At 38.4% G+C, this 26825-nt stretch overlaps 1 protein-coding gene across 7 annotated transcripts in view; it reads left to right on the top strand.

Moving 5' to 3' along the window:
• The window catches only part of PAM (peptidylglycine alpha-amidating monooxygenase), a 151610-nt gene extending 125582 nt beyond the window's left edge, over positions 1 to 26028 (top strand). For 5 of the 7 annotated variants that reach the window (XM_074812851.1, XM_074812848.1, XM_074812845.1 and 2 more), the window contains 11 exons: positions 1644 to 1773; positions 7173 to 7289; positions 7788 to 7860; positions 8397 to 8604; positions 9022 to 9222; positions 11992 to 12110; positions 19190 to 19289; positions 20497 to 20550; positions 22853 to 23056; positions 24610 to 24666; positions 25213 to 26028. In XM_074812851.1, coding sequence (XP_074668952.1) covers positions 1644 to 1773; positions 7173 to 7289; positions 7788 to 7860; positions 8397 to 8604; positions 9022 to 9222; positions 11992 to 12110; positions 19190 to 19289; positions 20497 to 20550; positions 22853 to 23056; positions 24610 to 24666; positions 25213 to 25388 — 1439 coding nt within the window. In that variant the 3' untranslated portion in view covers positions 25389 to 26028. The remainder of the gene's footprint in view (positions 1 to 1643; positions 1774 to 7172; positions 7290 to 7787; positions 7861 to 8396; positions 8605 to 9021; positions 9223 to 11991; positions 12111 to 19189; positions 19290 to 20496; positions 20551 to 22852; positions 23057 to 24609; positions 24667 to 25212) is intronic. The other 2 variants (XM_074812849.1, XM_074812850.1) reach the window with 2 other exon arrangements.
• Positions 26029 to 26825: the final 797 nt, after the last annotated feature.

Raw genomic sequence — 26825 nt, 5'->3', positions numbered from 1 at the left:
GCTTATCAGAACAGCTGGGTTGCACAGATGACCTGAAAATTTTGGATATTGTTTCACTTTTCATTTTTCCTTTCATTAGAAGATTTACTTCCAGCTGAACCATCTCAAATTCTTTGGATGCTCTGTATTAAGGTCTGTGATCTGCCTTGTTCCAAAGCACAGATGCCCTGACACTTTGTGAATGAGGATATGTGTTTCACCTGCCTAGATGGTACCCCAGTGATCAGTGTTTAGGATCACAGCAAAACACACAAACTGGGTGAGATGAAAGTACAGCATGATGGTGTCAAACACATTGAATACTAGTGAAACAGCCCCAGTTTCATGTAACTGCAAAGAAATTGCTTTCTATTCACCTTCAGTTTGGCTATACATACTTACATACAAATTCTGCACATTAGAGATATCTGAATTGTGCTGAACAAATTAATTTCTGGAAGGAAGGAGTGATGGGTTTCCTAAGATGCAGAAGGCATTTTAGGATTATTGGGATTTTTTGTTTCTTTTATCAGAATTAGTGACATTTGTCTTGCCATTACATTTTTTATTTTGGGAAATACTGTTCAACTGTCTCTTAACACTGCCAGAGCAACCCAGACCAACCTCTTCCAAATAGCGTTTAAGTAGTCTATTTGTGAGAAATTAAGCCTTGTAGCTAATGCTCTGCAACTTTTTCAGATTTTGAACTGTTCATACCTTTAATAAGTGTTAGTCTGTTTTTACATAAAACAAAAGATTGAAGTAAACATATTTTTATATTTTTAATTTTCATCTTTAAGTTAAACTAAATTTGTCTCCCTTGAGTGAGGAGTTTTAGGATTTAAGACAAACAGAAGAAGTATCTGACTTTTTAGTAGTAGTTCACTTGCTAAATCCTGTGCTGTTGATTCAGTGTGAAAATCAGATTTGTGTTATTCAACCAGTACTTAAAAAGTGTGTCACAGCATAAACAATGACAGATATTGTACCTTTCTTCATCTCTGTCATCAGATTTAGACATCTCTTTCCTATTCATGCCTATAATACTTGGATTAGGATACAAACACTATCCAGAACTAACGCATATGTTGGCTGTAAGAAATGTCATAGGCAAAATTAACAGAATTACCGTTTTATTTGCTTTTTGTTGCTGTTTTTCTTCCTTTCCTGTATTTTTTTCTTAGTGTTAAGAGCTTTTTTGAAAAAAAGTCATGAATCACCCACTTTTGATAGTGTGATTCATAGGCTTTGTTATGCATTTTTTAATAAAACACTGATAGGTTAATATTTAAATTTGCCTGCTGATTTTGGATAGATAGTATTGTATATTTCTGTAGTCTTTCAATGTAGAAAGTATTCACAGAGCTTCTAAAACTTCTAGAGTCTGAGTATCTGTATCCTTATGAGATGAAGAAAAGAATGGAGTCAAAAGCAGTTTTGAAGTTCAGTCATCCTATATGTAACAGGATGCCAGTGCTTGTGCATGCTTTACTATAATAAAACTATGCTTGGAATTAAATTGCAATGCATTAATGAAAATACTGCATGTCAGAAAATGTCCGTATAATTTCCAACAGTCTGCACCAAATGCCAGTTAACCATGTTTTTTTTAATAAATATACTACATGAATGTCTATCTTTTGTTTATTTGTTTCTTTGGTCAGATTTCCATGTAGAAGAGGCTGTGGAGTGGCCTGGGTTAGACCTCAAACTAGGCCAAGTTTCTGGGTTGGCTCTGGATGCTGAAAATAACCTAGTTATCTTCCACAGAGGTGATCACGTCTGGGATGAAAAGTAAGTAGATACTGGCATGTAGATAGTAGATAGTGGCATAGTGATAATGGCATGTTAGAAGGTCAAACTGGTGTGTGCTGTTTGTATACCTTCTCAAGAAACAAAAAGACAGATTGCAGTTCCTTTTCCATTTAAAATTCAGTTCTTCAGCTGAAAGTGCGTTTGGGAGACTTAGAATAGAAGTGGTAACTGACAGTTCAAGATGATGGGGTTACTGGGTCTTTAGATGGTAAGAATGTGTCTCCAGAGAAAAAGAACATAGTACATTAGGTCCTTAAACTGTATGACCATGCTAGTATGATATTTACTGAGATTAATTATCCCTTCTTCTCCATGTCTTTTAGCAGGACTAATTAGCCTGGAAGAATGATGTTTTAGTATGGTTTACTACTATTAGCACCTGGGTTTAAGACACGCAAAGCTAGCTCCAGTGTATCTTCATTCTTTCTTGTGTTTATGTCCACTGAACAAGATTGGATTGTTACAAGGCACTCTCTCAAAACATGCTTTCTTCTACTTGTTTTATAAAATTTACTGCATTTAGTGTCACTCAAACCAACAAAACAGTCCAAACTTTATAATGGCCATTTTTCTAGGGTTTGTAAAGTAATATGCTCAAAGGTATGTTATTTTAGGAACAGAACATTCCAAATAAAGTACTGTGTCTCTTTTTGTACAACATCTTTATGTCTTTGAGCTTTAAAATTGTATGTCTAACTGTTTAGATGGACACTTTGGAAAAAATTCCATGAAGTTGTAACACAATACTGGGAGGAAATAGTATTACCTATAATGGAGTAGTATGTAGTACCCTTTTTAAGTGCGCTTTTTTAATCTTCTTTCTAAGTGTCTGTTCTCTGTGTATAGAACTATAAGGTTAAACAGGAGGGGTTTTTTCAACTCCCAATGAATTCATTGTCAGATAACATAGTTTCTGAAAATTAGAGGGGGCAGCTTTCTCAACCTTATAGTAACAAATTATGCTTAGAATACTGCTTTATGAAGGAAAGTAGGTTCTTTGGGTTTTTAGCTAAATAACATAATGCAGCAGATCAGGCAATCATTTATGTCTCATGCATTATATCAGTGATCTCTCCAGCTGAAGTGCATATAAATACGGAATATAAAATTTGAAAGAGTGATGCTTGCTGCAACTTGTATTACTCAAGTAAAAGCTGATACTGGGTTTTGTTTTCTCATACTCCTATGCATGAACATAAGTGCTGTTCTTTGTGTCATTGAAGAAAGAATTGAAAACATATTTGAAAATAGGCTGGCAGTTATTTTCATTTCTTCTGAGATGTGGTATTTTTGAGTGTCTGGCAACTGAGGTATACCCACAACACAAAACTAGAGTTTGAGACCAAGCAGTATCTGGAGAAACTACAGATTTTAAACAAAACAAAAAAAAAGTAATGTTCCCTAAAATAGCAAGTGAGCATAATGAATCAATCATGTTGAGACAGGTTGAACTTCAACTTTCTTACGGTGTGGTCCAGAATATTGGAGCTGTGGTCCGGAGTCTGGAAATTCATATACCTACCAACTGTGCTGAGTAACACTATAGGTTCACTTAATTCAGCCCTGTCTTTGACAGCAGCCGTTGTTCATATTCGGAGTATTTCTAGCCTGTGATTATCAAACTTCCCAGAATGCTTTATCATATTTTTAGTATTAGTAGTGTTAATCCGTACATCAGTCTTGTGTCGGAGCTTTCCATATTTGCCATCATGTGGAGACTGAAGTTGGAACAAAGTGAAACTGACTGGCCTTGTAAATATGATCAAAAGCATTCAGTCCCAGATACATAACCAAGATGCAAAATGAGCTGCTGTTAACTGAAACTGGTTATGGGTTTTCTGTAAAGATAACTACACATGAAATCCTAATTTCAGAGGGGTTTTGTTCACGAGTTTGGTTTTTTTCTTCTTCTTGTGGAGCACTGTTAATATTTAGGAAGGCAGGGAACCCTTAAATCAGATAGGCTGAAACTTCTGTAGACCTGTTTATATATAGTATATATGCATATAATATATATACATCTATAGTATTGTGACTTTAAAACAATATGTTTGGAAAACGTGCCTGTGGTTAAGCTGTTGTTTCATATCTTGTGGCACAGAGAAGAGGCACACAGACATGTGCTCAGCCAGTCAGCCTTCCCTTTTTATCTTTGGGTAAATCATGGGCACATGAAATAGTCTGGGGTCCGTTTCATGGGTTATGCTGAAAAGGAAGGGAGCGTATTTGTTCTCATTTGTCAATAAAAAGGAATAAAAAAAATGAGTATTTGAAAGAGGTTTATCATGACTATTGTACGGGGGAGGGATAATAAGTTATCAGACTTTTAAGTTAATGTTTATCATTAGCTGTAAATACACAGTTAATTGAGTATAGTCCTTACCAAATCATATACATGATGCATCAATCAAGCCTGAAATCCTAGAATTTATTTTCTCTGTTTCAATACTTCACCAGCATAATATAGAAACAAAATAAACAAGAATTATCTGTGCTGTTAGGCAATGCACAGATGTTTCAAATGCATTATTAATATATGCCATAAAAGTTGGATTCATTCATTCAACTGAATAGAGCTGAGTGAATGGTCTGTGCTGTTTTATAAGGTGACTTCAGTCTGCTTTAGAACGCAAAAGCAGTTATGCAAAGGCAAGCTCTATAATACAGTAGCAGCTTTTTAGTGTCTGTAGCATTCTTTCTGTGCATGATTTTTTAAAAAAATCCTTTTAAATAAATCAGGTTCTTCTACCACATCGTCTCCTCAGTTTCAGAACAGTCTTTGCTCTTTGCAGCATGTGCTGTTGAGAAGAAAAAAATTAGAACTATTCAGCTGGCTAAGCAATGAATCAGTTGGAAGTTATTTTGCACTTTGTGATGAAAAATGTGTACTATTCATGCAACTTATAAAAGACATAAGAAAGAATATAAACTGCATTCTTGTTACTTAACAGGCTAGGCAGGTTAATTTAGGCAGAGCACGTACCACAATGGTGAAGGCTCAGTGTTGTGCCTTCAGGGGTTATGAGATCAGGTGGTCTGTCTAAATTTAATATGTAGCCCAGCAGAAGGACGTTAGATTTAGCAATAAATTGTTTGTATTAGTGTGAAGTGGCCAGCTGTAAAGTAGAGAAATAGCTATGGAATTACATTGGGGTTTTAAATTAGAAGTAGTGACATATGGAGCATATTTTATTGGTCCTTTGATATCAAACTGCAGAACCTATTGGAAAACCAAGCTGCAGAGCAATGTGACATTTAATAGTAAGGTGTTCAGTTATTTTGGTTGGTTGGTTTTGGTCTTGCTTCTTTTAAGCTAGCAGTAGTCAGCATTATTTGTGTCCTCATTTATCAGTTGAAACAAAGGGACATTGACTACCTGGGAAACTGGTCTCAAACACTGGGAAGAAGAGTGACAGTGCTTCTGTAGCATGCCAGTCTTCCTCCTAGAAAAGGAAATTTTACAGGGAGAAAATGCATGGAGGATCACTCCCATAAACTCACTTCAAAGTTCACTAGGCTTCCTTTGCATAAAATACTATACAATCTCTTATTTACACTGAAAGCACTCAGTTCCAAGAAGAGCTGGGTAGTTGTTAGCAGGGAATACTTAGAAGTCTCACAGCACTGTTACTAAGAACGAAAATCATAATAAGGAAAGCAAATAATTTTTTAAAGTTGTCTAGATAGTTCTCCAGAGATACAGTCTTGTTTTCTGTGGGGTTTTTTTGCACAATACCTACTATCACTAAGATTCTCTTCTGTGATTAGTTGTGCTGATTATTAAGAACATTAATAATATTAGTTCAGACTGTCCAGTGTTAGTTCTCCAGTTGTGGTCATCTATACCTAGAGGAAGTGCCTATGAGTATTAGACTTCCCTTTAAATAAAGCTGTTTAAAACCAAGAGAACTTGTTATGGAAGATTACTGTCAGTAATGGTAAAGAATAAAACAACACCTACTGAACCATGGTCAAACAAGCAGGTACACATCAGTAGGCCATTGTGTGCCAGTACTATTTATCCTGTGTATCCCTGTAGCATCATGGCAGTGTTTAGGAAGGCTCAGTAGAGTGTTTTAGTAACTATCACCTTGTGTTAAACCATTCGTACTGAGAAGGATTTACTGATTTCTGTCAGAAACAAAATAAATAGTCACAGATAGTTACCATACATATTGGCAATATCTAAATATTATTTTTTAATCATAGCCTATGCAGAAACTTAAGCACATCCATCATAGATTTTTCTGGTTATATATGAAGCCAGTATTGGTTTCCACATTGAAAATTCCAGACATATAAATATTTAATGTTATGGAGAGGTGAGGCTACTATGACTGTGCAGTATAAAGTTTTAATACCTTTATCCATAGCCTTCTCTGTGACTACAAAGTGTATTCATGTTTACCAAGTTGCATCAATCATAGCTGGATTTATCTTGGGATTAACAAATGGATTTAAAAATACAAGGTGCGAGGCAGGAGTATGTCTTGTATTCACACATTTTTCATCAAACACCATCTTCTAACATTTAGACTTAAATATTGTTCAAAATATTTTACTCTCTATTTACCTTCATTAAATACTGAATGTATATTTCAACAGGTTAGAGTAATAGCCAACTTCTCCATAGGGGTACAGACAAATATATTTTTTATTCTTTGCTAATCATGTGATAATTTTATGCCTAATGAATCTCTTCTGGGAAGTTAATCCTAGTTCTTAATGTCTGAATTAGTGACATGTTTAAATGTTGTTTATTAATATATTCCATGTACCCTGAGAATTGAGAGTAGAGTTGTGGGGATAGGAGAAATACTCATCATATCCTATAGCCTTCTGCAAACACACTCTAAAAAGGATAAGAACCTTAAGACCTGAATCTTATCATAGTAAGCTCTAGCAAAATATTGAATTGTGTTTTAAAACAGAAAATGCAAAAGATATACAAACACACGCACACACTGCCTTAGACAGTATGAAGTATACCTGGTTTTACTGGCAATTATGCCCTGGTGATTAGCTATATTTTCACTTAGGCTACATTGTTTGATTTCCCATTTCTGATTTGCCACAACAAAGAAGATTAAAATAAAAAAGAGTTTTTTTACTTGCTTGCTTTAGGATTATCTTAACTGTTGCTGTGTTGATTTGGTGCTCCCTTAGTTTGGAAATCATAACCTCAGTAGGAAATTCAGACATCCAATACTATAAATCTTACAATCATACAGTAGTGTAATAAGGTTTATTTAAAGAAATAAAGAAGCCAATAACCCCACACAGGAATTAAACTACAAAACTTGGCTTTAAGTTGCATGTGTATTGTTCATCAGTGGAGTCTTCTAATGCTGGCTTTCTATCAAACTATTTTTTTGTAGTTCTTTTGACAGCAAGTTTGTTTATCAGCAAAGAGGACTTGGACCAATTGAACAGAACACAATTCTTGTCCTGAATCCAAGTAATGCAAAACTGCTTCATTCCATGGGCAAAAGTCTGTAAGTTATTTTTGCTCTTACTAATAGACTAACATTTCTGTATATTTTACTCCAAAAAGTCCTCAAACCCATTCTCACAGGTGTTTTATATTACATTGTGTGATTGTAGCCTCTTTATTTAAATTAATAATTAATTAATAATTGCAAAATCAACAACTAATAAAAGTAATTTACCATCTTTACACCTGTGCTTTCTAGCAATTCATATAGTTTCATCAGCCAGATTAACAGAAATGCAGAGCTCATGAGTATTGTGCATTGTCCTTAAACATACTGAATATTAGCCTGACTGAGATACCAGACATCAATTGAATTTCAGAGCTGAAACGCTCCTGTTAAGAAAATTCTATTCTGTAAAGCTATCTCTTTCATTAAATACTACAGGTAGTTAATATGTACAGCATTTGTGATCCGTAGATAAAAAGTGAAATCTTCACATCTACATCACTCTTCCTGAAAGATGTTTTTAACTTGATTCTTCTACGTTTGTGCTTGCAGATTTTATTTACCACATGGTTTGAGTATAGATAAGAACAGTAACTTCTGGGTCACTGATGTAGCTCTCCATCAGGTATGTTTTTGAAGCTTTAATACCAGGACCTTAATATTTTGCCAAAAGAGTTGGTTTTTTTTTCCTAGAGATTTGACATAAATTATTTATCTAGGCCTGTTAAGATAAACATTAAGAATATGCCTAAAGAAATTGACCCCTGTGGCCTTCATGGAATATAGTTGTGTTGAATAATTTCCTACATGGACATAGTATTCAGAAATAAAGCTACCTGATTTTAAACAATGGTTATTTTGAAAAAGAACAGATTTTTCTGCTACATCTTTGCTTATAGATTCTCCTATGTACTTAAATCTATAATGTGAAACGAATTTGTTTGCTGTAATCACAGGAAATTTTATTTTAGACAGAAATTTCCTAGAATCAACACTACTGAAAAACTGGTTATAGGTGTCATTGTCAATATATTAAGGTTGTGTTTGGCATATAAATTTATTTTATACACAGTAATAGATACTGTTCCATAGGCAGTTATCCCTCTTATATTTCACCTTCCATAACTGAAACCTCTTTTTTCCCATTGACTAAAAAAAAAGGTTTTTAAACTGGGAGCATATGACAAAGAACCATTACTGATGTTAGGAGTCGCTTTGGAACCGGGCAGTGACAAAAATCATTTTTGTCAACCAACTGATGTGACCGTGGATCCAATCACTGGCAGCATTTATGTCTCTGATGGCTACTGTAACAGTCGAATCATCCAGTTCTCTCCAAATGGATTGTACATGATGCAGTGGGGAGAAGGTACTGGTCAGAGCTCTTGGTACTTTACCCATACTGCCGTTATCATGAACTCATCGTGAACCATGAGATTGCTGATGTTGCTATTACTTTTATTTATAAATTTCTATTACTGAAATACCTTCCAGGTTTTATGAATAATTACATTTCTGTCTGACTCAGATTTATGTATCAGGCATTAAAACTATGCCAGATATTATAGGGAAATAGTGAATTCGTAAGTTCAGAGTTTACAAAGACAACACGAAAGACTACCACAGTTTACCTACCTAAACAAGTAAAACTGCTAGGAGAAGAAAGCAAGCTGACTTTATTATTTTCCCCGGGTTATATTGCATTAAGTGACATACTGCTGTTTCTAAGCAAAACTGATAGTTTCAATGTGTACTTTAACAGAAACCTGGATATTTTGTATTGCAGAGACTTCTTTAGGCAGAGCCAGACCTGGACAGTTTCGTATCCCTCACAGCTTAGCCCTGATCCCTGACTTCAGTCAGCTGTGTGTTGCAGACAGGGAAAACGGTCGAATTCAGTGCTTCATGTTAGAGACTGGGGAGTTCATAAGAGAAATCAAACACAAATCGTTCGGAAGAGAGTTGTTTGCAGTTTCGTATGTTCCAGGTAATAATTTTTTCCTGTTTTTAGGATTTCAAGTAGTTGCTTTATGCCAGTATGTCACAGTACACAGTGTTATTTCATGAAGAGTGCTATCACATTTGCTTAGGCCAGATATTTATTCTCTTTCAAAGTAGAGCTGATGTAATGGAAAATTTTGGAACTATCCTGTTTTCCTAGTTGCAGGATGAGGGAAGCTTGCATGAAATCTCTGCTTCTGAGAATGATTGATTAGACTCCCTAAATGTGATGTCAACAAGTAGATGATCTTGTGTGCTTCCTAGTGACTGCACAGTCAATAATTAGTTAATAATAACATTTTAAAATATTCATTTCAAGCTCCATTGAAGAGAGCAAAATAAAGTGGTTTCCAATGATCAAGAAAAGTTTTTGGTTTCATCAAACAAAAAATCTGAAAGAAAAAAATTGAAAAAATTGTGGGTTTTAATATCACAATCTGGTTAACAATAACTGTATTAAGTTTTTGGGTTATATATTTTTAATACTGATCCTGAAGGTAATGTAAATGTCAAGAACTGGACAAGGAATTTTGTCACGTCAGGCTCCTGACTCTGTAGTTGATATCAAATTTAATAGCAAGGTTCTTTCTCTTGCATCTGACAATAAATGCTTTACTGGATGAGATAATTGACAGCTATAGCTCTGTCTCTGACAATATCAGCAACAGAGGCATTCTAAGGAGAATATGTAAGCCTGGATGCATTCTGTGGTCCATTCTTCTCCTACTCCTCATGCATTCACAAGCACTTTATTTAAGGGTGTTAGGAGGTAGCTCCTTACCTCTTCTTTGAAGTATCTTTCTGTAGATTTATTGCCCATGAGTTTTCCTTATCCCATTTTGAACTGGCTTGTACTGTCTGCCTCCTTGACTTCCTGCAGCTACAGGCTTCAGAAGGTCAATACCTACTTTATTTTTTTAATTCAAAAAAGTGACCCAGTTTCATTGAGTGCCTCTCAGTCCCAGTATTTTGGGAGTTGGTGGATAACAGTTCCACACTCCCCATACCTGCTGCCTCTTAGCCTTCTCCTCTCCAAACTTAAGAACCCCAAGCCACCTTAGTGTCTCCCAATAAGCCATTTAATTGCTTCAGCCCCTTGCCTACTGTAGTTGCCTTTCTCTTCTAGCATCTTTAATTTCATTAGGACCTTCTTGAGATGCAGAGAGTAAACCAGTACTCAGTACCCAAGATGTGGGCTTGCTAAGTTTTTGCATAGGGGCAGAACTGTTCCCTCCATTCCTAATTCTTTTCTTGATGATGCCCAACATTCAGTTGAAATTTTGGCTGTCACTGTACATGGAACTAAAGATTTCAGAGACCTTTCAGTGTTGGCTTGGAGATGTCTTTCTTGAGTTGTAAGTGTCAGTTCCAAGCCAAATCATGTTTTATCACTCATCATGTAGGCATGATCTAGATTATTTTTTTGCAGAAACATCACTCGCCATTAGTATTTGCTGAAGCTCTTCTGCCATCAGTTTGACAACTCATCTTTTAAAAAGTCTTTCCAGACTTTTTCCAATATCATCAAGCTTTTGACTACTCTGCAGAACTCAGTATCTTCCTCAAACTGGGAGATGCCATTGATCACCCCATTTTTCAGGTCACTGATGAAGACTATTGAATGGAATTGTTACTGGTTCTGATCCCTGCAGGATCACACTGCTCAGACTTCTCTGTCCTGAAAAATTATAAACTCTGCCCTTAAGCTCTGCTCTTTGCTTCCTATTCATTAATGGATCTTTCATTCAGACCTGTGACAACTCACATTCTTTAATAACCTCTGATGCACAACCTCGTCAAAGGTTTTCTGAAAATCCAAGTATGTCTATAGAATCTCCTTTACCTATGTGCTTTTTCTCCCCATTCAGAGGTGAGGCATAATTTCCCCTTAGAGAAGCCATACCAACTTGTTTCCAACAGGCCACACTCACCCATGCCTTATTCTTCATTACGGATTCTACTATCTTACCGGGGATGGATGCCAGAATTGTTTACATGTAGTTCACAGGAACCCTTTTGAGCCCTTCTTATGGATGGGCATTACTTTGGCAGTCACCTAGTCTTCTGGAAGAGTGGCTGTTTGCAGTGCTAGGTTATTCAGCTTGGCATGAGGTCCGTAATTTCACGTTTGACTTCCTTCTGAACTTGAGTGAATGCTATCTAAACCTGGTGAATTATTAACCTCTGACTTAGCTAACACCTTTTGTGTATCTTCTTCCAGTTGAGCTGGCTCCTCTGACCTCTTTGCTACAAAAAAAAATGTTAGTGCCAGAATCTCCCCAACATATTCAACAGAAAAAACTGACAAAAACTGAGCTTCTCTGCCACAGGCCACTCATCCCTGACTTCCCCTTTCACAGCTTTTCCTCTTGTGGTCCCAATGATTCCCTAGCTGACTTTCTGCTTTTTGTATATTTGAAGAACTTTCCCTTGTCAGATCAAGCATACTTAGCAAAGCATTCTTCAGATTATTTTTTTTTAATGCTTTCACATTCTTTTTGCATTTAACCAATCTGTAAAATATTGCCTTGCATGTTCTTCTGATTTGGACAAAGTGTGCATCTCTTTAAATGCCAAATTTTCACCTGTAATGGCTTACTTAACTTTCCTCTTGTGATTTAGTTTCCTGCTGAGTTACCTTTCTGTCTATCTCTCTTTCTCTCAGACAGCCTTTTTTTCATCTATATGATTATAATTCATCTTCACTGTAGTTTGCTATGTGTGGGTTGTTAAAGCAAATCTAATGTTGTTGCAGGTGGTCTCCTCTTTGCAGTTAATGGAATGCCTTATCCTGGAGAAGCAGAACCCGTTCAAGGATTTGTGATGAACTTCTCTACTGGAGAAATAATTGATACTTTCATTCCACTTAGAAAGGTAGTGTATTGTGCAGAGTGCCTGGTGCATATAATTATAGATATTAAAATGTTGGTAACATCCTACTTGTCCAACTTTCATCAGGCTACTACAGAAAATAAGATGTTTTATAATGTAAGGTATTCAATTGGAATTCTTTATAGTATTAACTTAATAAAGACATTAGAATTTGGGGTCTTAGCTTCTACATGTGGTACACATTTGAAAATTATACTACCCTCAAGATGATTCCTACAGATAATACCTTCAGTCAGGATAAGCCTATTTTATTGCTGTCAGACAGTTCTTAAAAGCTAATTTAAGAGAAGAATGAATGCCTTGAAATATACATATATTTAGATGCTAGTAATTTGTGAAAAAATAGGGTATATTCCTAAGCAGAAATAATATTCAACTGTATGGTTACATCCCTTCTTTACAGAAGATAAGTGTAGATCTTAAGGCTAAATGTCGTTCATACAGTATTGTACATAAAAATTATGTTCATTTTTAAAAAAAAGTTTCCATAGATTGTATTAGACTGAAAAATTAACGTTTAGGTTCCCATTTCTGGTTAACACTTAGAGTCTGTTATTTGCAGTCCAATTTTAACTTATATTAGAGTTAATTTTTTCTGAGTATTGCAAATAGCTGTGTTTCATACAAACTCTGACAAGAACTAAATATGTGGGCTTTATACAAAGTTCCATGATTTTTTAAATATATATTTCACAGGATAAATTTGAATGCAAGAATATGAATATAAATATTTCTCCTGGTTTCGGCCAGGATAGAGTTAACTTTCCCTGGGTTGAGAGGGAGCACAGCTAGAGGTCTGGATCCCAATCAATCATTGGAGTATTTCATTCCATGTGATGTCATGCCCAGGGTATACAGGTGGGCGCGGGCTCTCTCTGGCACGCGCCCTTTTCCAGTGTCCGGTCACGTGTTGCAGTGGGGGGCGGTCACCGCGATCGGTAAGCCACTGTCGCATTTTACCCGTTTCTTTCTGGACTCACTATTGTTACTGCTGTTCTCTTGTTATATTTAGTAAATTCTTTCTTTTTCTTCAACCTACGAATTCTCTTCTTTTTGTCCCTCCCCTATTTCACCAGAGGGGGGAGGGGGAGGTGAACGGCCGGCCACATGGCGTCTGGCTGCCGGCTGAGTTCAAACCTCCACAGTTTCTGGCACCCAACATGGGGCACTGAGGTTTTTTGAGATAACAACAAAACGGGTAAGATGTTGAATGCTTGACTCCTTAAGATCTTATCACCTCATTTGCAATACATGTTTGCCATGCTGTTGCTCACCTTCAGTGAGAGTTGGGTTAAAATTTTATTTCTGTTGTACTATGTGATGCTCATCTATGATAGCTGCAGTCATCGGCCCTGGGGCTATTTACAGTTGTGTTTGAGAAATTTGGGGAGTTCAGATATCTTTGGAATGTTGACATAAACATGGTTGCCATGCTGCTAGGAGCTAGTGTGTTCCTGAATATGATTCTGGTTTTGTTTATGGTTAAGCAACTATCTAAGATTATCACTTGGAAACCTACCCCAAGGCTGGGGAATTATGAGTGACTGGGGGTATGGAGTAGAATGGGCAAGAACAGTGGGCACCTCTGGTGTATTGGAACTTCACTCCTGCACAGGTGCAGAATCCTGACGAACTAGTGGAATATTTGCAAAAAGTATGTTGTCACCCGGGTAATTCTAGAGAGGCACAGCTCACTGCAACATGCTGGGGCATAGCCCACCTTACCGAGTGCTATTAAACATTGTTCAGCACCCTCAAGAGGAAGAGAAGGGCTCTGCACCTGGTAACAAAGTAACAGAAACTGCAGCCACTACAAGCCCGAGGACGGGTGCTGCAGCTGAACCAGAGAACCAACCCATGACGGTGTCAGTTGCTCCCATACAGAAGAAGAAATACACAGGAAAATCCCCTCACAGTGTACAGGGTGATGATGAACCAAGCCCATCACGAGAACAGGAGGAGGAGTCAGAGACAGTGATAGTCACCCAATCCTTATGCCTGAGCGAGATGCAAGATGTAAGAAAAGATTTCAGCCACCATCCAGGTGAGCAACTCGTTACCTGGCTGCTCTGGTGCTGAGATAGTGAGGCCAGTGGCATGGAAATAGAGAGCAGGGAGGCCAGGCAGCTGGGATCCCTGTCTAGGGAAGGGGGCATTGACAAAGCCATTGGAAAGGAGACACAAAAATCTTAGCCTCTGGAGGTGATTTCTGTCAGGTGTGAGAGAGAGGTATCCCTTCAAGGAAGATGTTGTATGTCATCCAAGTAAGTGGACCACTATGGAGAGAGGCATTCAATACTTGAGGGAGCTAGCTGTGCGGGAGAGAGTTTACTATGACCCAGATAATGCACAGCTACCCACAGATCCAGATGAGGTCCAATGCACCGGGCCCATGTGGAGGAAGTTTGTACGGAGCACACCCTCATCATATGCCAATGAATTAGCAGTAATGGACTGGAGAAACGAAGAGTGACCAACAGTGGATGAACTGGCTCACTGACTATGACAATATGAAGGAAGTCTCTCTTTCCCCCTCCTCGCAGCTGTGGAGAAACTACCTCAAGGTTTCCAGCAATTTGAAGAGGACATTTCCTACTCCCCCACCTACACGGACCAGAATCTCGGCTATCAGGAGCAGACGTTTCTCTACTCGAGAGAACCGGTACACACCACGGGGGAAGCTGTGGCATTGCCTGTGTGACTATGGAGAAGACATGAAGAAATGGGATGGAAAACCTACCTACCTCCTAGAAGAGCGGGTATGCGAGCTGGCAGGAAGAACAAGTACACAACGTGGTTCTTTTAGGAGAAATGCTGCTCTGGTTTGCAGTAATCAAGTGCCCAAACAGAGCAGAAACATCGACTTTGCTCACAATCCTATGAGAAGAACTTCTGACTTGTATTCACAAGAAGTGAGTGATCAAGATGAGGCTGAAACCCATGCACACCACACTAACCCAGTTGTCGTTAACGGGTATTATGATCAACATTAGAGGGGCCCAGACTCCAGCCAGGCAGAGGACAGGGACAACCAAGTTTACTGGACTGTGTGGATTTGATGGCCTGGCACATCTGACCCCCAGCAGTATAAGGCTCTAGTGGACACTGGTGCTCAAGGCACCCTAATGCCATCAAATTTTAAAGGGGCAGAACCCATTTGTATTTCAGGAGTGACAGGAGAGTCTCAACAGTTGACTGTATTGGAGACCAAGGTGAGCCTCCAATAGAGTGGAAAAGAGTGCAAAAACACCCCATTGTGACTGGCCCAGACGCTCCATGTATTCTTGGTATAGATTATCTCAGAAGAGGGTATTTTAAGGACCCAAAAGGGTATCGGTGGGCTTTTGGTATAGCTGCCTTGGAAACAGAAGGAATTAAACAGCTGTCTGTGTTACCTGGTCTCTCAGAGGATCCTTCTGTTGTGGGGTTGCTGAGGGTCGAAGAACAACGGGTGCCAGCTGCCACCACAACTGTGCACCGACAGCAATACCACAGCAATCGAGGCTCTGTAATCCCTATCCATAAACTGATTCATCAGCTAGAGAGCCAAGGAGTCATCAGCAAAGCTCCCCCTTTAACAGCCCCATATGGTCAGTGTGAAAGTCTAATGGAGAGTGGAGATTGACAGTGGACTATCGTGGCCTGAATGAAGTCACACCACCGTTAGTTAGAACTTCAGTATGAACTAGAGTCGAAGGTGGCCAAGTGGTACGCCATGATTGATATTGCCAACGCATTTTTCTCCATCCTTCTCTCTGGCAGCAGAATGCAGACCACAGTTTGGTTTTACCTGGAGGGGTGTCCAATACACCTGGAATCGACTGCCCCAGGGGTGGAAACACAGCCCCACCATTTGCCATGGACTGATCCAGGCTGCACTGGAACAGGGTGAAGCCCCAGAACACTTATGGTACATTGATGACATCATTTTGTGGGGTAATACTGCAGAAGAAGTTTTTGAGAAAGGGGAGAAAATCCAAATCCTTCTGAGAGCTGGTTTTGCCATAAGGCATGGTAAGGTCAAGGGACCTGCACAAGAGATCCAGTTTTAGGAGTAAAATGGCAAGATGGACATCGTCAGATTCCAATGGAGGTGATTAATAAAATAACAGCTATGTCCCCACTGACTAACAGAAAGGAAACGCAAGCTTTCTTGGGTGTTGTGGGTTTCGTGAAACTGCAAATTCCAAATCACAGTCAGATTGTAAGCCCTCTCTGTTAGGTGACCCAGAAAAAGAATGATTTTATATGGGGCCCAGAACAACAACAAGCTTTTGAACAAATTAAACAAGAAATCGTTCATGCAGTAGCCCTCGTACCAGTTCGGACAGGGCAAGATGTTAAAAATGTGCTCTACACTGCAGCCGGGAAGAATGGCCCTACCTGGAGTCTCCGGCAGAGAGCTCCTGGGGAGACTCGGGGTCGACTCCTGGGGTTTTGGAGTCGGGGATACAGAGGATCAGAAGACCACTATACTCCAATCGGAAAGGAGATACTGGCAGCATATGAAGGGGTCCGAGCTGCTTCAGAGGTGATTGGGACTGAAGCACAGCTCCTCCTGGCTCCCCGACTGCCAGTTCTGGGCTGGATGTTCAAAGGGAGTGTCCCCTCTACACACCATGCAACTGATGCCACGTGGAGTAAATGGGTCGCATTAATCACACAACGGGCTCAGATAGGGAGCCCCAGCTGTCCAGGAATATTGGAAGTGATCACAAATTGGCCAGAAAGCAAAGATTTTGGAATGATGCCAGAGGAAGAGGTAGCACGTGCTGAAGAGGCCCCACCATATACTGAGCTACCGGATAATGAGAAGGGATATGCCCTGTTTACCAACAGGTCTTGTCGTGTTGTGGAGAAACATCAAAAGTGTAAAGCAGCTGTGTGGAGCCCCACACAAGGGGTTGCTGAAGCTGGTGAAGGAGAAGGTGAATCAAGTCAATTCTCAGAGGTGAAAGCCATCCAGCTGGCCTTGGATATCGCTGGGCGAGAAAAGTGGCCGGTGCTCTACCTCTATACTGACTCATGGATGGTGGCAAATGCGCTGTGGGGGTGGTTACAGCAGTGGAAATGGAGCAACTGGCAGCGCAGAGGCAAACCCATCTGGGCTGCTGAATTATGGCAAGATATTGCTGCTTGGGGAGAGAATCTGGTTGTGAAAGTACACCATGTAGACGCTCATGTACCCAAGAGCCAGGCCACTGAAGAACATCAGAACAACCAACAGGTGAATCAGGCTGCCAAGATTAAGGTGTCTCAAGTAGATCTGGACTGGCAACATAAGGGTGAACAATTTATGGCTCACTGGGCCCATGACTCCTCAGGCCATCAGGGAAGAGATGCAACATGTAGATGGGCTCATGACCGAGGGGTGGACTTAACCATGGATGTTATTGCACAGGTAATCCATGAATGTGAGACATGTGCTACGATCAAGCAAGCCAAACATTTAAAGCCCATTTGGAGGACAGTGGTCAAAATATAAATACGGGGGGGCTTGGCAGATTGATTATATCACGTTCCCGCAAACTCGGCATGGCAAACACTATGTGCTTACAATGGTGGAAGCAGACACTGATTAGTCGGAAACTCATGCCGTGTCCCATGCCTCTGCCTGAAACACCATTTTAGGCCTTGAGGAGAAAGTCTTATGGCGGCATGGCACGCCAGAAAGAATTGAGTCAGATAATGGGACGCATTTCCGAAACAACCTCATAGACTCCTGGGCCAAAGAACATGGCATTGAGTGGATATATCACATTCCCTACCATGCACCAGCCTCTGGGAAAATGAAGCGATACAATGGATTGCTGAAAACTACACTGAGAGCAATGGGTGGTGGAACTTTCAAACATTGAGACGTGCATTTAGCAAAAGCAACCCAGTTAGTCAATACGAGAGGATCTGCCAAGCAAGCTGGCCCTGCTCAATCAAACCTCCTACATACCATGGATAGGGATAAAGCACATTAGGAATATGTTGGGGAAGACCGTCTGGGTTACTCCTGCATTGGGTAAAGGTAAACCCATGACTGGGATTACTTTTGCCCAAGGACCTGGGTGCACTTGGTGGGTAATGCAGAAGGACAGAGAAGTCCGATGTGTGCCTCAGGGAGATTTGATTTTAGGTGAGAATAGCCAATGAACCGAACTGTCAAATAACCCTGTTATTGCAATTGGTGCCCCGCAACATCCTCCTGCCACATCCAAAGCCTCCTGCTCCACCGACTGAGCCAACTCCACCTCATTCCTCCAGCCTTAGAGACTGCCATGACAGATGGACCCCAAAGTTATGGACTAAATGAACTCAGCAGACATTGTGGAAGCATGGTCCATAGACTAAGGGAATGATATCTGTGAGACCTAGGGAAAAAAGGGGTGGTGATTCCTTGGGATGTATTTGGAACCTGAGCATAATGTCAATGGTATGGAATAAGGGGTGGAGACTATCCTGGTTTTGGCCAGGATGGAGTTAACTTTCCCTGAGTTGAGAGGGAGCACAGCTAGAGGGCCAGGTCCCGATCAGTCATTGGAATATTCCATATCATGTGATGTCATGCCCAGGGTATACAGGTGGGCGCAGTTTTCAGGTACCCAGTCACACGTTGCTGTGGGAGGCGGTCGCCGCGCTCGGTAAGCCACTGCTGCATTTTACCCGTTTCTTTTGGACTCACTATTGTTACTGTTGTTCTCTTGTTATATTTAGTAAATTCTTTCTTTTTATCCAACCTACAAATTTTCTTCTTTTTGTCTCTCCCCTATTTCACCGGGGAGGGGGGAAAGTGAACGGCTGGCCATGTGCCGTCTGGCTGCCGGCTGAGTTCAAACCTCAACAATATTATAAATATAAAAATTGTTTAGCATCAATACATCAAATTATCGCCATGTTATCACTGGAGAAGGCAAACATACACTAAAAATGGAATTCCTCTCTCTTCACACCAGCACTTGCTGTGTTTTCCAGCCTAAGGACTGAATATGACCAGTCTCAAGTTCAGTGTTAAGGAGGCCTCATTAATGTGTAGACACTTAAGAGTAATCTGTGACTGCTTATCTTCACAGAGCTTTGAGATGCCACATGATATTGTTGCTTCAGAAGATAAAACAGTATTCATTGGAGATGTTCAAGCCAGAGCAGTGTGGAAGTTTGCATCCACAGAAAGTATGTTCTTTTTGTTCTTAATGTCACAACTTCACATTTTGTATCTTCAGATCAGTACCACTTATCTGATTACCACTGGCCAAGAACCTTGTGGCTTAATGACAAGTATGCTACAAACTCTGCCTGCAGAAGTTGTGTGCTACTGCTCAGTTTTCATTAAAAGACCATTTTTCAGCACTGCTGAATGCTCTTGTCAAAGAAGAGTCCTGAGTGCATGAGTTTGTTTGTTGCAGGAGGAATCAAAATGCATTTGTCTCGTGGTTGATCCATCCCTTGTCATGTCAGTACCTGCTTGAACAAAAGCATGACTCTCTAGCATTTTAGTAATTTTAATGTATCATTAGCTGAGAAGTCAACTGCTTCCTTTGATAGGTTTTCATACAGGAAATTCCCAGGGGTTGAAGTAAAAACACAAGTCAGCTTAAAATTTATAGTCATTTCTTTAGGAGTATTTATCTCTTAGAAAATGAATCTAGTGTAATTTGAAGTCCTATTTTCATAAAGTGGAACACTTCACAGTTTTAATCTAGTAACCCGTAAGACAAGCAACATCACTTCAAGGAGAGGGACCTGATTAGTCAGACATCAATTTAGTAGGATTCTGAGAGATATTAGATATTTTACAGGAATAAAAACATAATCCACTGTTACGTTGTATTGGATAAAAAAATGTATGACAGAGAAAGAAAGCCTCAGGCTTCAGGGTGTTAGTCAACCAGCAAAAAAAACCTGAACAAGAACACTTGTAGGCTTTTATTCAGAGAAACATGAGAACAAAAAAAAGAATGCAATTATTCATCACTTACAGGTTAGATGAGGAAAGTCCTTGTATATAATTTTCTTTTTTAGCTTTTGCTGCAGTATAAAACTGCAGTAGCTAAGGAGCCCTGATTCAGCCAGCCTTTAATCCATCATGTTTTTTATTGTAATGAACAGTTTTATTTTTGTGGGACTTCCTGAACCTTTACCTGTGCCCATAAAATCTTGCTGTGGCATAAGAGTTAATTATTGCAAACACCTTCCATGAATCAAGCTCACTCTTTTTTCCATGGCCTTGTGAGGTATTGACTCTACTTGGTGAAGTTCAGATGCTGATGGGATTGTTTACTGTAGGATTGTACTGTACATTTGAGAAAGCTAGCAGGAAAATGTCACTAAGTGTCTTTCTGAAATGTCAGTTGTCCTGAAGAATAATTTTGTTTTACAGAAATGGAACATCGGTCAGTTAAAAAGGCTGGTATTGAGGTACAGGAAATAAAAGGTTAGTCGAATTCGTAATGGAAATGAAGAACCAGTATTTATCACATAGACTAGGACTGCTTCTGCCAAGTTGGAGGGAAAAATGCTAACTAGTTTGTCTGTTTCATTTTCACTATCATTTCATACAGATAAAATGAGCTGGCATAGGAAGCACTAGAAAGCAGCTTGTAACAGTGTTACCTAGTAGATGCTATCTTACAGCCAGTCTAAACACTTGATTTTCAGTGATGGCAAGTGTTTTACAGACACTAAGGTAAAAATTTAACTACTGGATTAATTCTGTACCACCATCTGGTACAGTCCAGATTGGTATCTCCGTCAGCTTCCTTAGATGCAGAAATAGCTCTGAAATGTAACTGTGATAGTTACTCCCCATCACACTACCCCCTGCTCCACTACCCTAAACCACCAAAAAAGTGTTACTTGAAATGGCAATTGGTTTATCTTTCTACATAGTCTTTCAGTACATAGCCTTGCCTGTCACACCATATGGCAAAAAAAACCCATTTTTTCTATTTAGATTTATTTCCCTAGATTTGCTGCTTTTTTTTTCAATTTATCTGCATGAAAATGAAAAAAGAAAATAAAATCATGTAGAAACTTAATATAAGGAGATAAAGAAATACATGTAGAGGAGATTGAAAGCGGTAAAATACCAATTCAGGAACATTAAAAGTAATTTTAACCATTTGTATTCTGTTACGTAGGTCTTTTATGTTGAAAAGGAAAAGTTAATTTCCCTTTCAGAAAAACAGTACCAGGCTATGGAGAGGCCTTTATAAAATGTTCAAACATTCTTAACTGTTTTAATTTGATTGAATCCAGAGCTTGTGTGGTTTGCTTTAGCCATGTATATGCAGACGGAGGAAAACACCAAAAGATCCCAACTGCCAATTGCAAGCATATAGAATAAAGTAGAATAAAGGAGGCTGACATTATAAAACAATGAAATCCTTATTGACAAAACTGTTATCCTTCTGTTGTATCTCTGTTGGTACATCAGCCCTCCTGAAGCACTCCAAAGTGTGGACATTACAGCATCCACAGTACAACAAATCTAGGGATATATTAATGCATTTTGTCTTTCTTTAAGAAGATAGCATGCTAGCTGACACTTCTAATGTTACAGAGAAAAATACAATAGTATCACCAGGATAAGAAACACTTTTAAGTAACAATCTCTAAAACTGTTTAGGGTATGTAGAATGAAATGAACGTCTTTCAACTCCACTTGAAAAACAGATAGCCAATGGACTTTCTGTCATCCTCTGCTTAATGAATGGACAGGAGTGGCCTGCACTTTCACAGCTTCCTGGTGACAGACTGTTACTATTGCTTGCAATGCTGAAGTGGGGGAAAATATGTGGAGAACTGTAGCTTTGCCCAGAGTTGTGCAAGATGGTGGAGGAAAATTGCTCTTGGCTATAACTACTACTTGAGCAGAAGGCATGTTATCATTGTATCAGTGTTATCATTGTATTAGTGTTAAGTTTAAACAAGCATCTGCTATTCTTTCAGAATAGAACATCATTTTAAGTTTGATACAGAATCAAAACAGTTGATTCAGAGTGTGATTCTGGTGCAGCTACTTCTTAAGACGTGCAGTTAAGTCAGACTTTAAAATATACAGCTGGATGGTTTTAGTCACTAAAAGTTAGTACAAAGCATATAATCCTTTATACACACACAAAACAGCATAGAGGATTTTTTTGAAATGTTTTTTCTTCTTGTAGGTAGAGAAGCAACAAATTAGTCAGGAATGACTGGATGCAGTTTTCAAAAGTTCTCCAGATTTACAGAGCCAAAGTTCTTTCAGGGGTTGTGGCAATTCTGAAAATTTAACCCTTTGTTGCAAGTTTATTAAAAAGAAATTCAAATGCTTTCCTTTTAGTTTATGATAATATAGCATATACTGAATTTATATATTTCTTGTGGAAGTGGTGTTATCAAAAGGAGATATTTAATTTATATTACATCACAACCTATTTTCAAAAGTAGATCTTTTGGGGATTTTCCTTTGTTATAAATGATAGATACTTTTTAGGACAAAACTCCCCCTGACACCTCTCCTATCCTCATTCAAGAAAAGGGGAGGGCATCTTTGCTAGTGAGTGATATCATTCAGACTCTCTCTGCCTTATGTTTGGGATCACATCATCAAGAGCTAAAAATGTCTCCATAAGTGTTTGTCTTTTGTTTCCTTGTTACTCAACACTTCAGGTATTCTAGCTTGTTCTTTAATGCCTTGTTCTGTGTTGCTTGATGCATATGGATTACATACTGAAATTGTCTTCTTTTCAAAGAATCAGAAACAATTGTAGAAGCCAGATTGAAAAACAACCCAGAATCAACAGACCCTCTAAAGAAGCAGGAAAAACAACATTTGGTCCAACAGGCCAGCACTGGAGTTTCCTTTGTTCTTATTACAACTCTTCTAATTATCCCTGCTGTTGTCCTGCTGGCAATTTTAGTATTTATTCGGTGGAGGAAGACAACTGGCTATGGAGGTAACCATGAATAACTCTAGAGAACAGGCTTTTATTATTCCAGTTCAGAACATTACGGAACACTGAGGGATGAGAGTGTAAAGGGAGAGACTTACTGTCCCTTTACCCTTCCCAACAGTTACTGTGACACTGCATACAAACTAAGAATCAGTGTGCACACAGCAAATGCATCCCCCTATGTCTTTAATATCACTTCTCAAACCACCACCTATTCAGAACATGTATCTAAAACTTTAATTGGTGTCAAGCCAAAAATTGGTATCTCAGAAATAACTAGAATATATTCATGTTATTGTCTAGATACATAAATTTTAATACTCTGGTTTGATTTTCAGTTTGGGATCTTTAAATTGTTGAGAATAAAAGACTTCATGGATATTATAAAGGTATAAGCAAAATGCAATCAGATAACATTTACAAGAGATTATATATTAGCGTTCACTATTACCTGCTGCATTTTGTGAGTCAGACATTTCCATAATGCACCTCTATCCATTGCTGTAAGAGCTTTAATCGGTACTTACAATGCTACATAAATTTGCTCTTACTTGATATTATATAATAACATTATTTTTGATAAACTGGTAGACTGTAGTAGGACTTTGATCATTACACTTGTTATGTTGTATTATATAAATAGTTTTATCAATTTATTCTCATAAGAGAAGAAAATGTACATAGAAATAGACAACACAGTTCAGCCACTGACTAGGACATATTACGACAGAGTAGGTAATTCAGCAATCTAATATTGCTGTGCAACTGAACTGGATGTATTTTATTTGAAGAGTTGCAGCTTCCTGTCTCTCTGTTCATACAAGTTTAGCACATCAAATGTGCTAACACTCTAGACTACTGCAGTGCTCTGTTAATGGACATGATCTATAATAACATGTTTGTATTCAATTTGGATTCAAGCAGTGCTTTAATTTACTGTGTAATGATACAGTTACATTGGTAAAAGTAAACTTCTTGCACAAATTTATGGAAACTGAGTAGTGTGTAAGAAAAGACATTTTGGTCATGCCATTAAATTTTTCTTCAGATGAAGGATGGAAAGAATTACCAGGGAGGAGGATATAGTTTGTGAGGGGGGTGAGAAAATTCCTCCAAAATACCTGAAGAAATTCACAGATCACTGTCTTCCAGAAACCCAGTTTCTTGGAGTGGAAACTATACCATTTCAAATGTCAAGCTGTATTTTGCAGTGTGCTAGAATGTAGTTGTGCATATTCTAAATGACAAGGTTCTTGTCCTTCCTGTAACTCTTAACAATAACATAAGTGAACAGCTGAGGGAATTAAATTCTCAGAAATAACTTATATGTGAATCTTCTTAATGGCTGAATTGGCATAAACTGAACATCCGTACTACAATACTTTTGTTAGGAATTATAATTTCACCTCAGTCAAGAAGCTGGAAAGTATTAGTTTGGCTTCTTAGAGCTGCTGATCAATTTGTTGAATGTCTGTGCTTTGTATGAGAAAATACAGATAATTATTCAATTGTATAATTTTTTTAATCTTATTTTCGAAATCTACCTTATTTTTCAGCTGATGGAGAACACAAACTTGATTCAAGTTCAGGCAGAATTTTAGGCAGACTTAGAGGTGAGTCTGAGTCAGTGGAGAACTTCTAAGAACTCAGTAACTGGAGGTTTTTTTCTGTATTCACTTATAGTTGAAAAACAGATTTGATGGAACTTTCTCAGAGGAAGGATTGGGGACAAACCTCAGGTGTTTTGTGGAAATGTCTTTTATGACACCTTTCATACGTCATTATCTGCCTGCTGAAGAGGATGTGTTACTACCAGTGGGAGAGCACTAGCTGTAATAATAGTTATTTGTGGATCTGGTGAATGAAGTGAAGCACTTTGAGACTAAGGGCAAACTGGTGGAAACACAAATAGCCTGTGTAAAGGCTTAATGAAACTGTGAGTGCTGAAAAAATAGTTTGAAACGTCTACTTCAGAGATTAATTTCCTTCCTCTTTTATAATCTCTGTACTTCGCTTTTGTGACTCATGTGCTGATCTTTAAAAACAGTTTCTGGAAGGACACTTAAAATAATCTCCACTATACTGTTGAATGAGTAGATAGATTTTTATTCCCCCCATACAGTGAAGCAAACCTTATGACAAGCCTTTCCTTTCCACAGGGAAAGGCGGTGGTGGCCTTAACCTTGGGAACTTCTTTGCTAGTCACAAAGGCTATAGCCGAAAAGGGTTTGACCGACTAAGCACTGAAGGAAGTGATCAAGAAAAAGATGAAGATGATGGCACAGATTCAGAGGAAGAGTGTTCAGCACCTCCACCAGCATCTTCATCATCGTGAAACCAGCCTTTGAGTTTTCCATTATACGATTCAATCCAGAATGTCAGATTCCTTTTTCCTTAAGCACGTTTAAGATTTTGTGTATTTAATTGTAAACTGTACTAGTCTATGTGGGGCTGTACACTGGTTCCTTTAATTTTTGTTTGGTTTTAGTTCTGTTTTTTAAGTGGAGGAGTGGATGGAAGTTCCATATCAGTGACGTTGTTTTTTATGTGAACATCTTATTAAAGCAAACAGTCTTCTAATTGCAGCACTGATTTAAAGCAGTAGTATTTTCTCATCTCGATTTGGGGATCTTGTAAATAAGTCTTACTATCTGCTTCATCAAAATATTTTTCCCATAACTATTCAGTTGCCAATTTCTGTTTTGTGCCTTTCCTCTTCAATGTCCTTAACCTGTTGCAGTACAGAGAAAATACAGTGCCACAAGAAAATGAAGCTGCTAAATCTTCTTCTATTTTTTTAAAATCACTAACATTATATTGCATTGAAGGAAAGAAAAAAGTCTCTATTTAATTCTTCTTCTTCCTCCTAACTTCATGTGTTTCTGGGATGTCTTATTTTTAGATGGTATCACTGTTAGAACACTATTTTCAGAAGCTGAATGTAATTTGTGTAATAAAGTATTCGCAGAGCATTAGCTGTCAGTGTACTTTGGAATTTTTGCATACTTTCAAGTTTTTTATATACAACTTTGTAAAAGTTACACAAACCACTTAATACAGTAAAAATTTTAATGTCTTCTACCAGCAGAGAAAAAGTGCTATTTTGTATGGAAGCTGGAAAAACATTTTGCTATATCATAAGGGTTTTTTTTAAAGACTAATAATTTACATACATGTACAAAGGCAAACTTAAAACATTTAAAGAGGATTTTTACTTGTATCATAAAACTGCAGGGTATTTAATAAAACATGGTCACAGCTAAGAGGAAACCTGTGTCTCAAATTAAATATGCAAATTAGTCAGGGTAGGCATCTAATACTACTTGATTTGCAGTATGAATTTTCTTGTTTCTCCACACTTCCTTTTTCATTCATACAACAGGAGTCCTCACTCCCCTAATGTGCTCACTCACTGAACAGGAGACTTGCAGAAGACCTGCTAATTATCCTGGCTGTATGAGTCATCTGAAGTGTGAATCATTGTGTGACATCATCATGATTTATCAGTCTAGTTTGAGGATCAGAGCATGATTAATCTCCTTTTAAAACCTGCATTATGAGCAGAGTGTACACAGCTGTAATTGCCACAGGGTTTTATGAAACAGCTTTCATTATCGTCATTGCAGGTGTTGTAATAGGCTATTGCTAGTGTTGAGCTTGAAAAATAGGCTTTAGATTTCTTATAACAGCACATTTTGCAAGGTGTTTTTTGAGGGAATAAGGGTAATGATAGTGGAGCAAGAGATAAGATTGAAATAACCATACCAATTAA

This window comes from Strix aluco, chromosome Z (assembly GCF_031877795.1).
Source record: "Strix aluco isolate bStrAlu1 chromosome Z, bStrAlu1.hap1, whole genome shotgun sequence".
In the NCBI taxonomy this organism is placed as follows: domain Eukaryota; kingdom Metazoa; phylum Chordata; class Aves; order Strigiformes; family Strigidae; genus Strix; species Strix aluco.
Note: the sequence above shows the minus strand (reverse complement) of the source record. Positions and strands in the feature narration are given on the sequence as shown.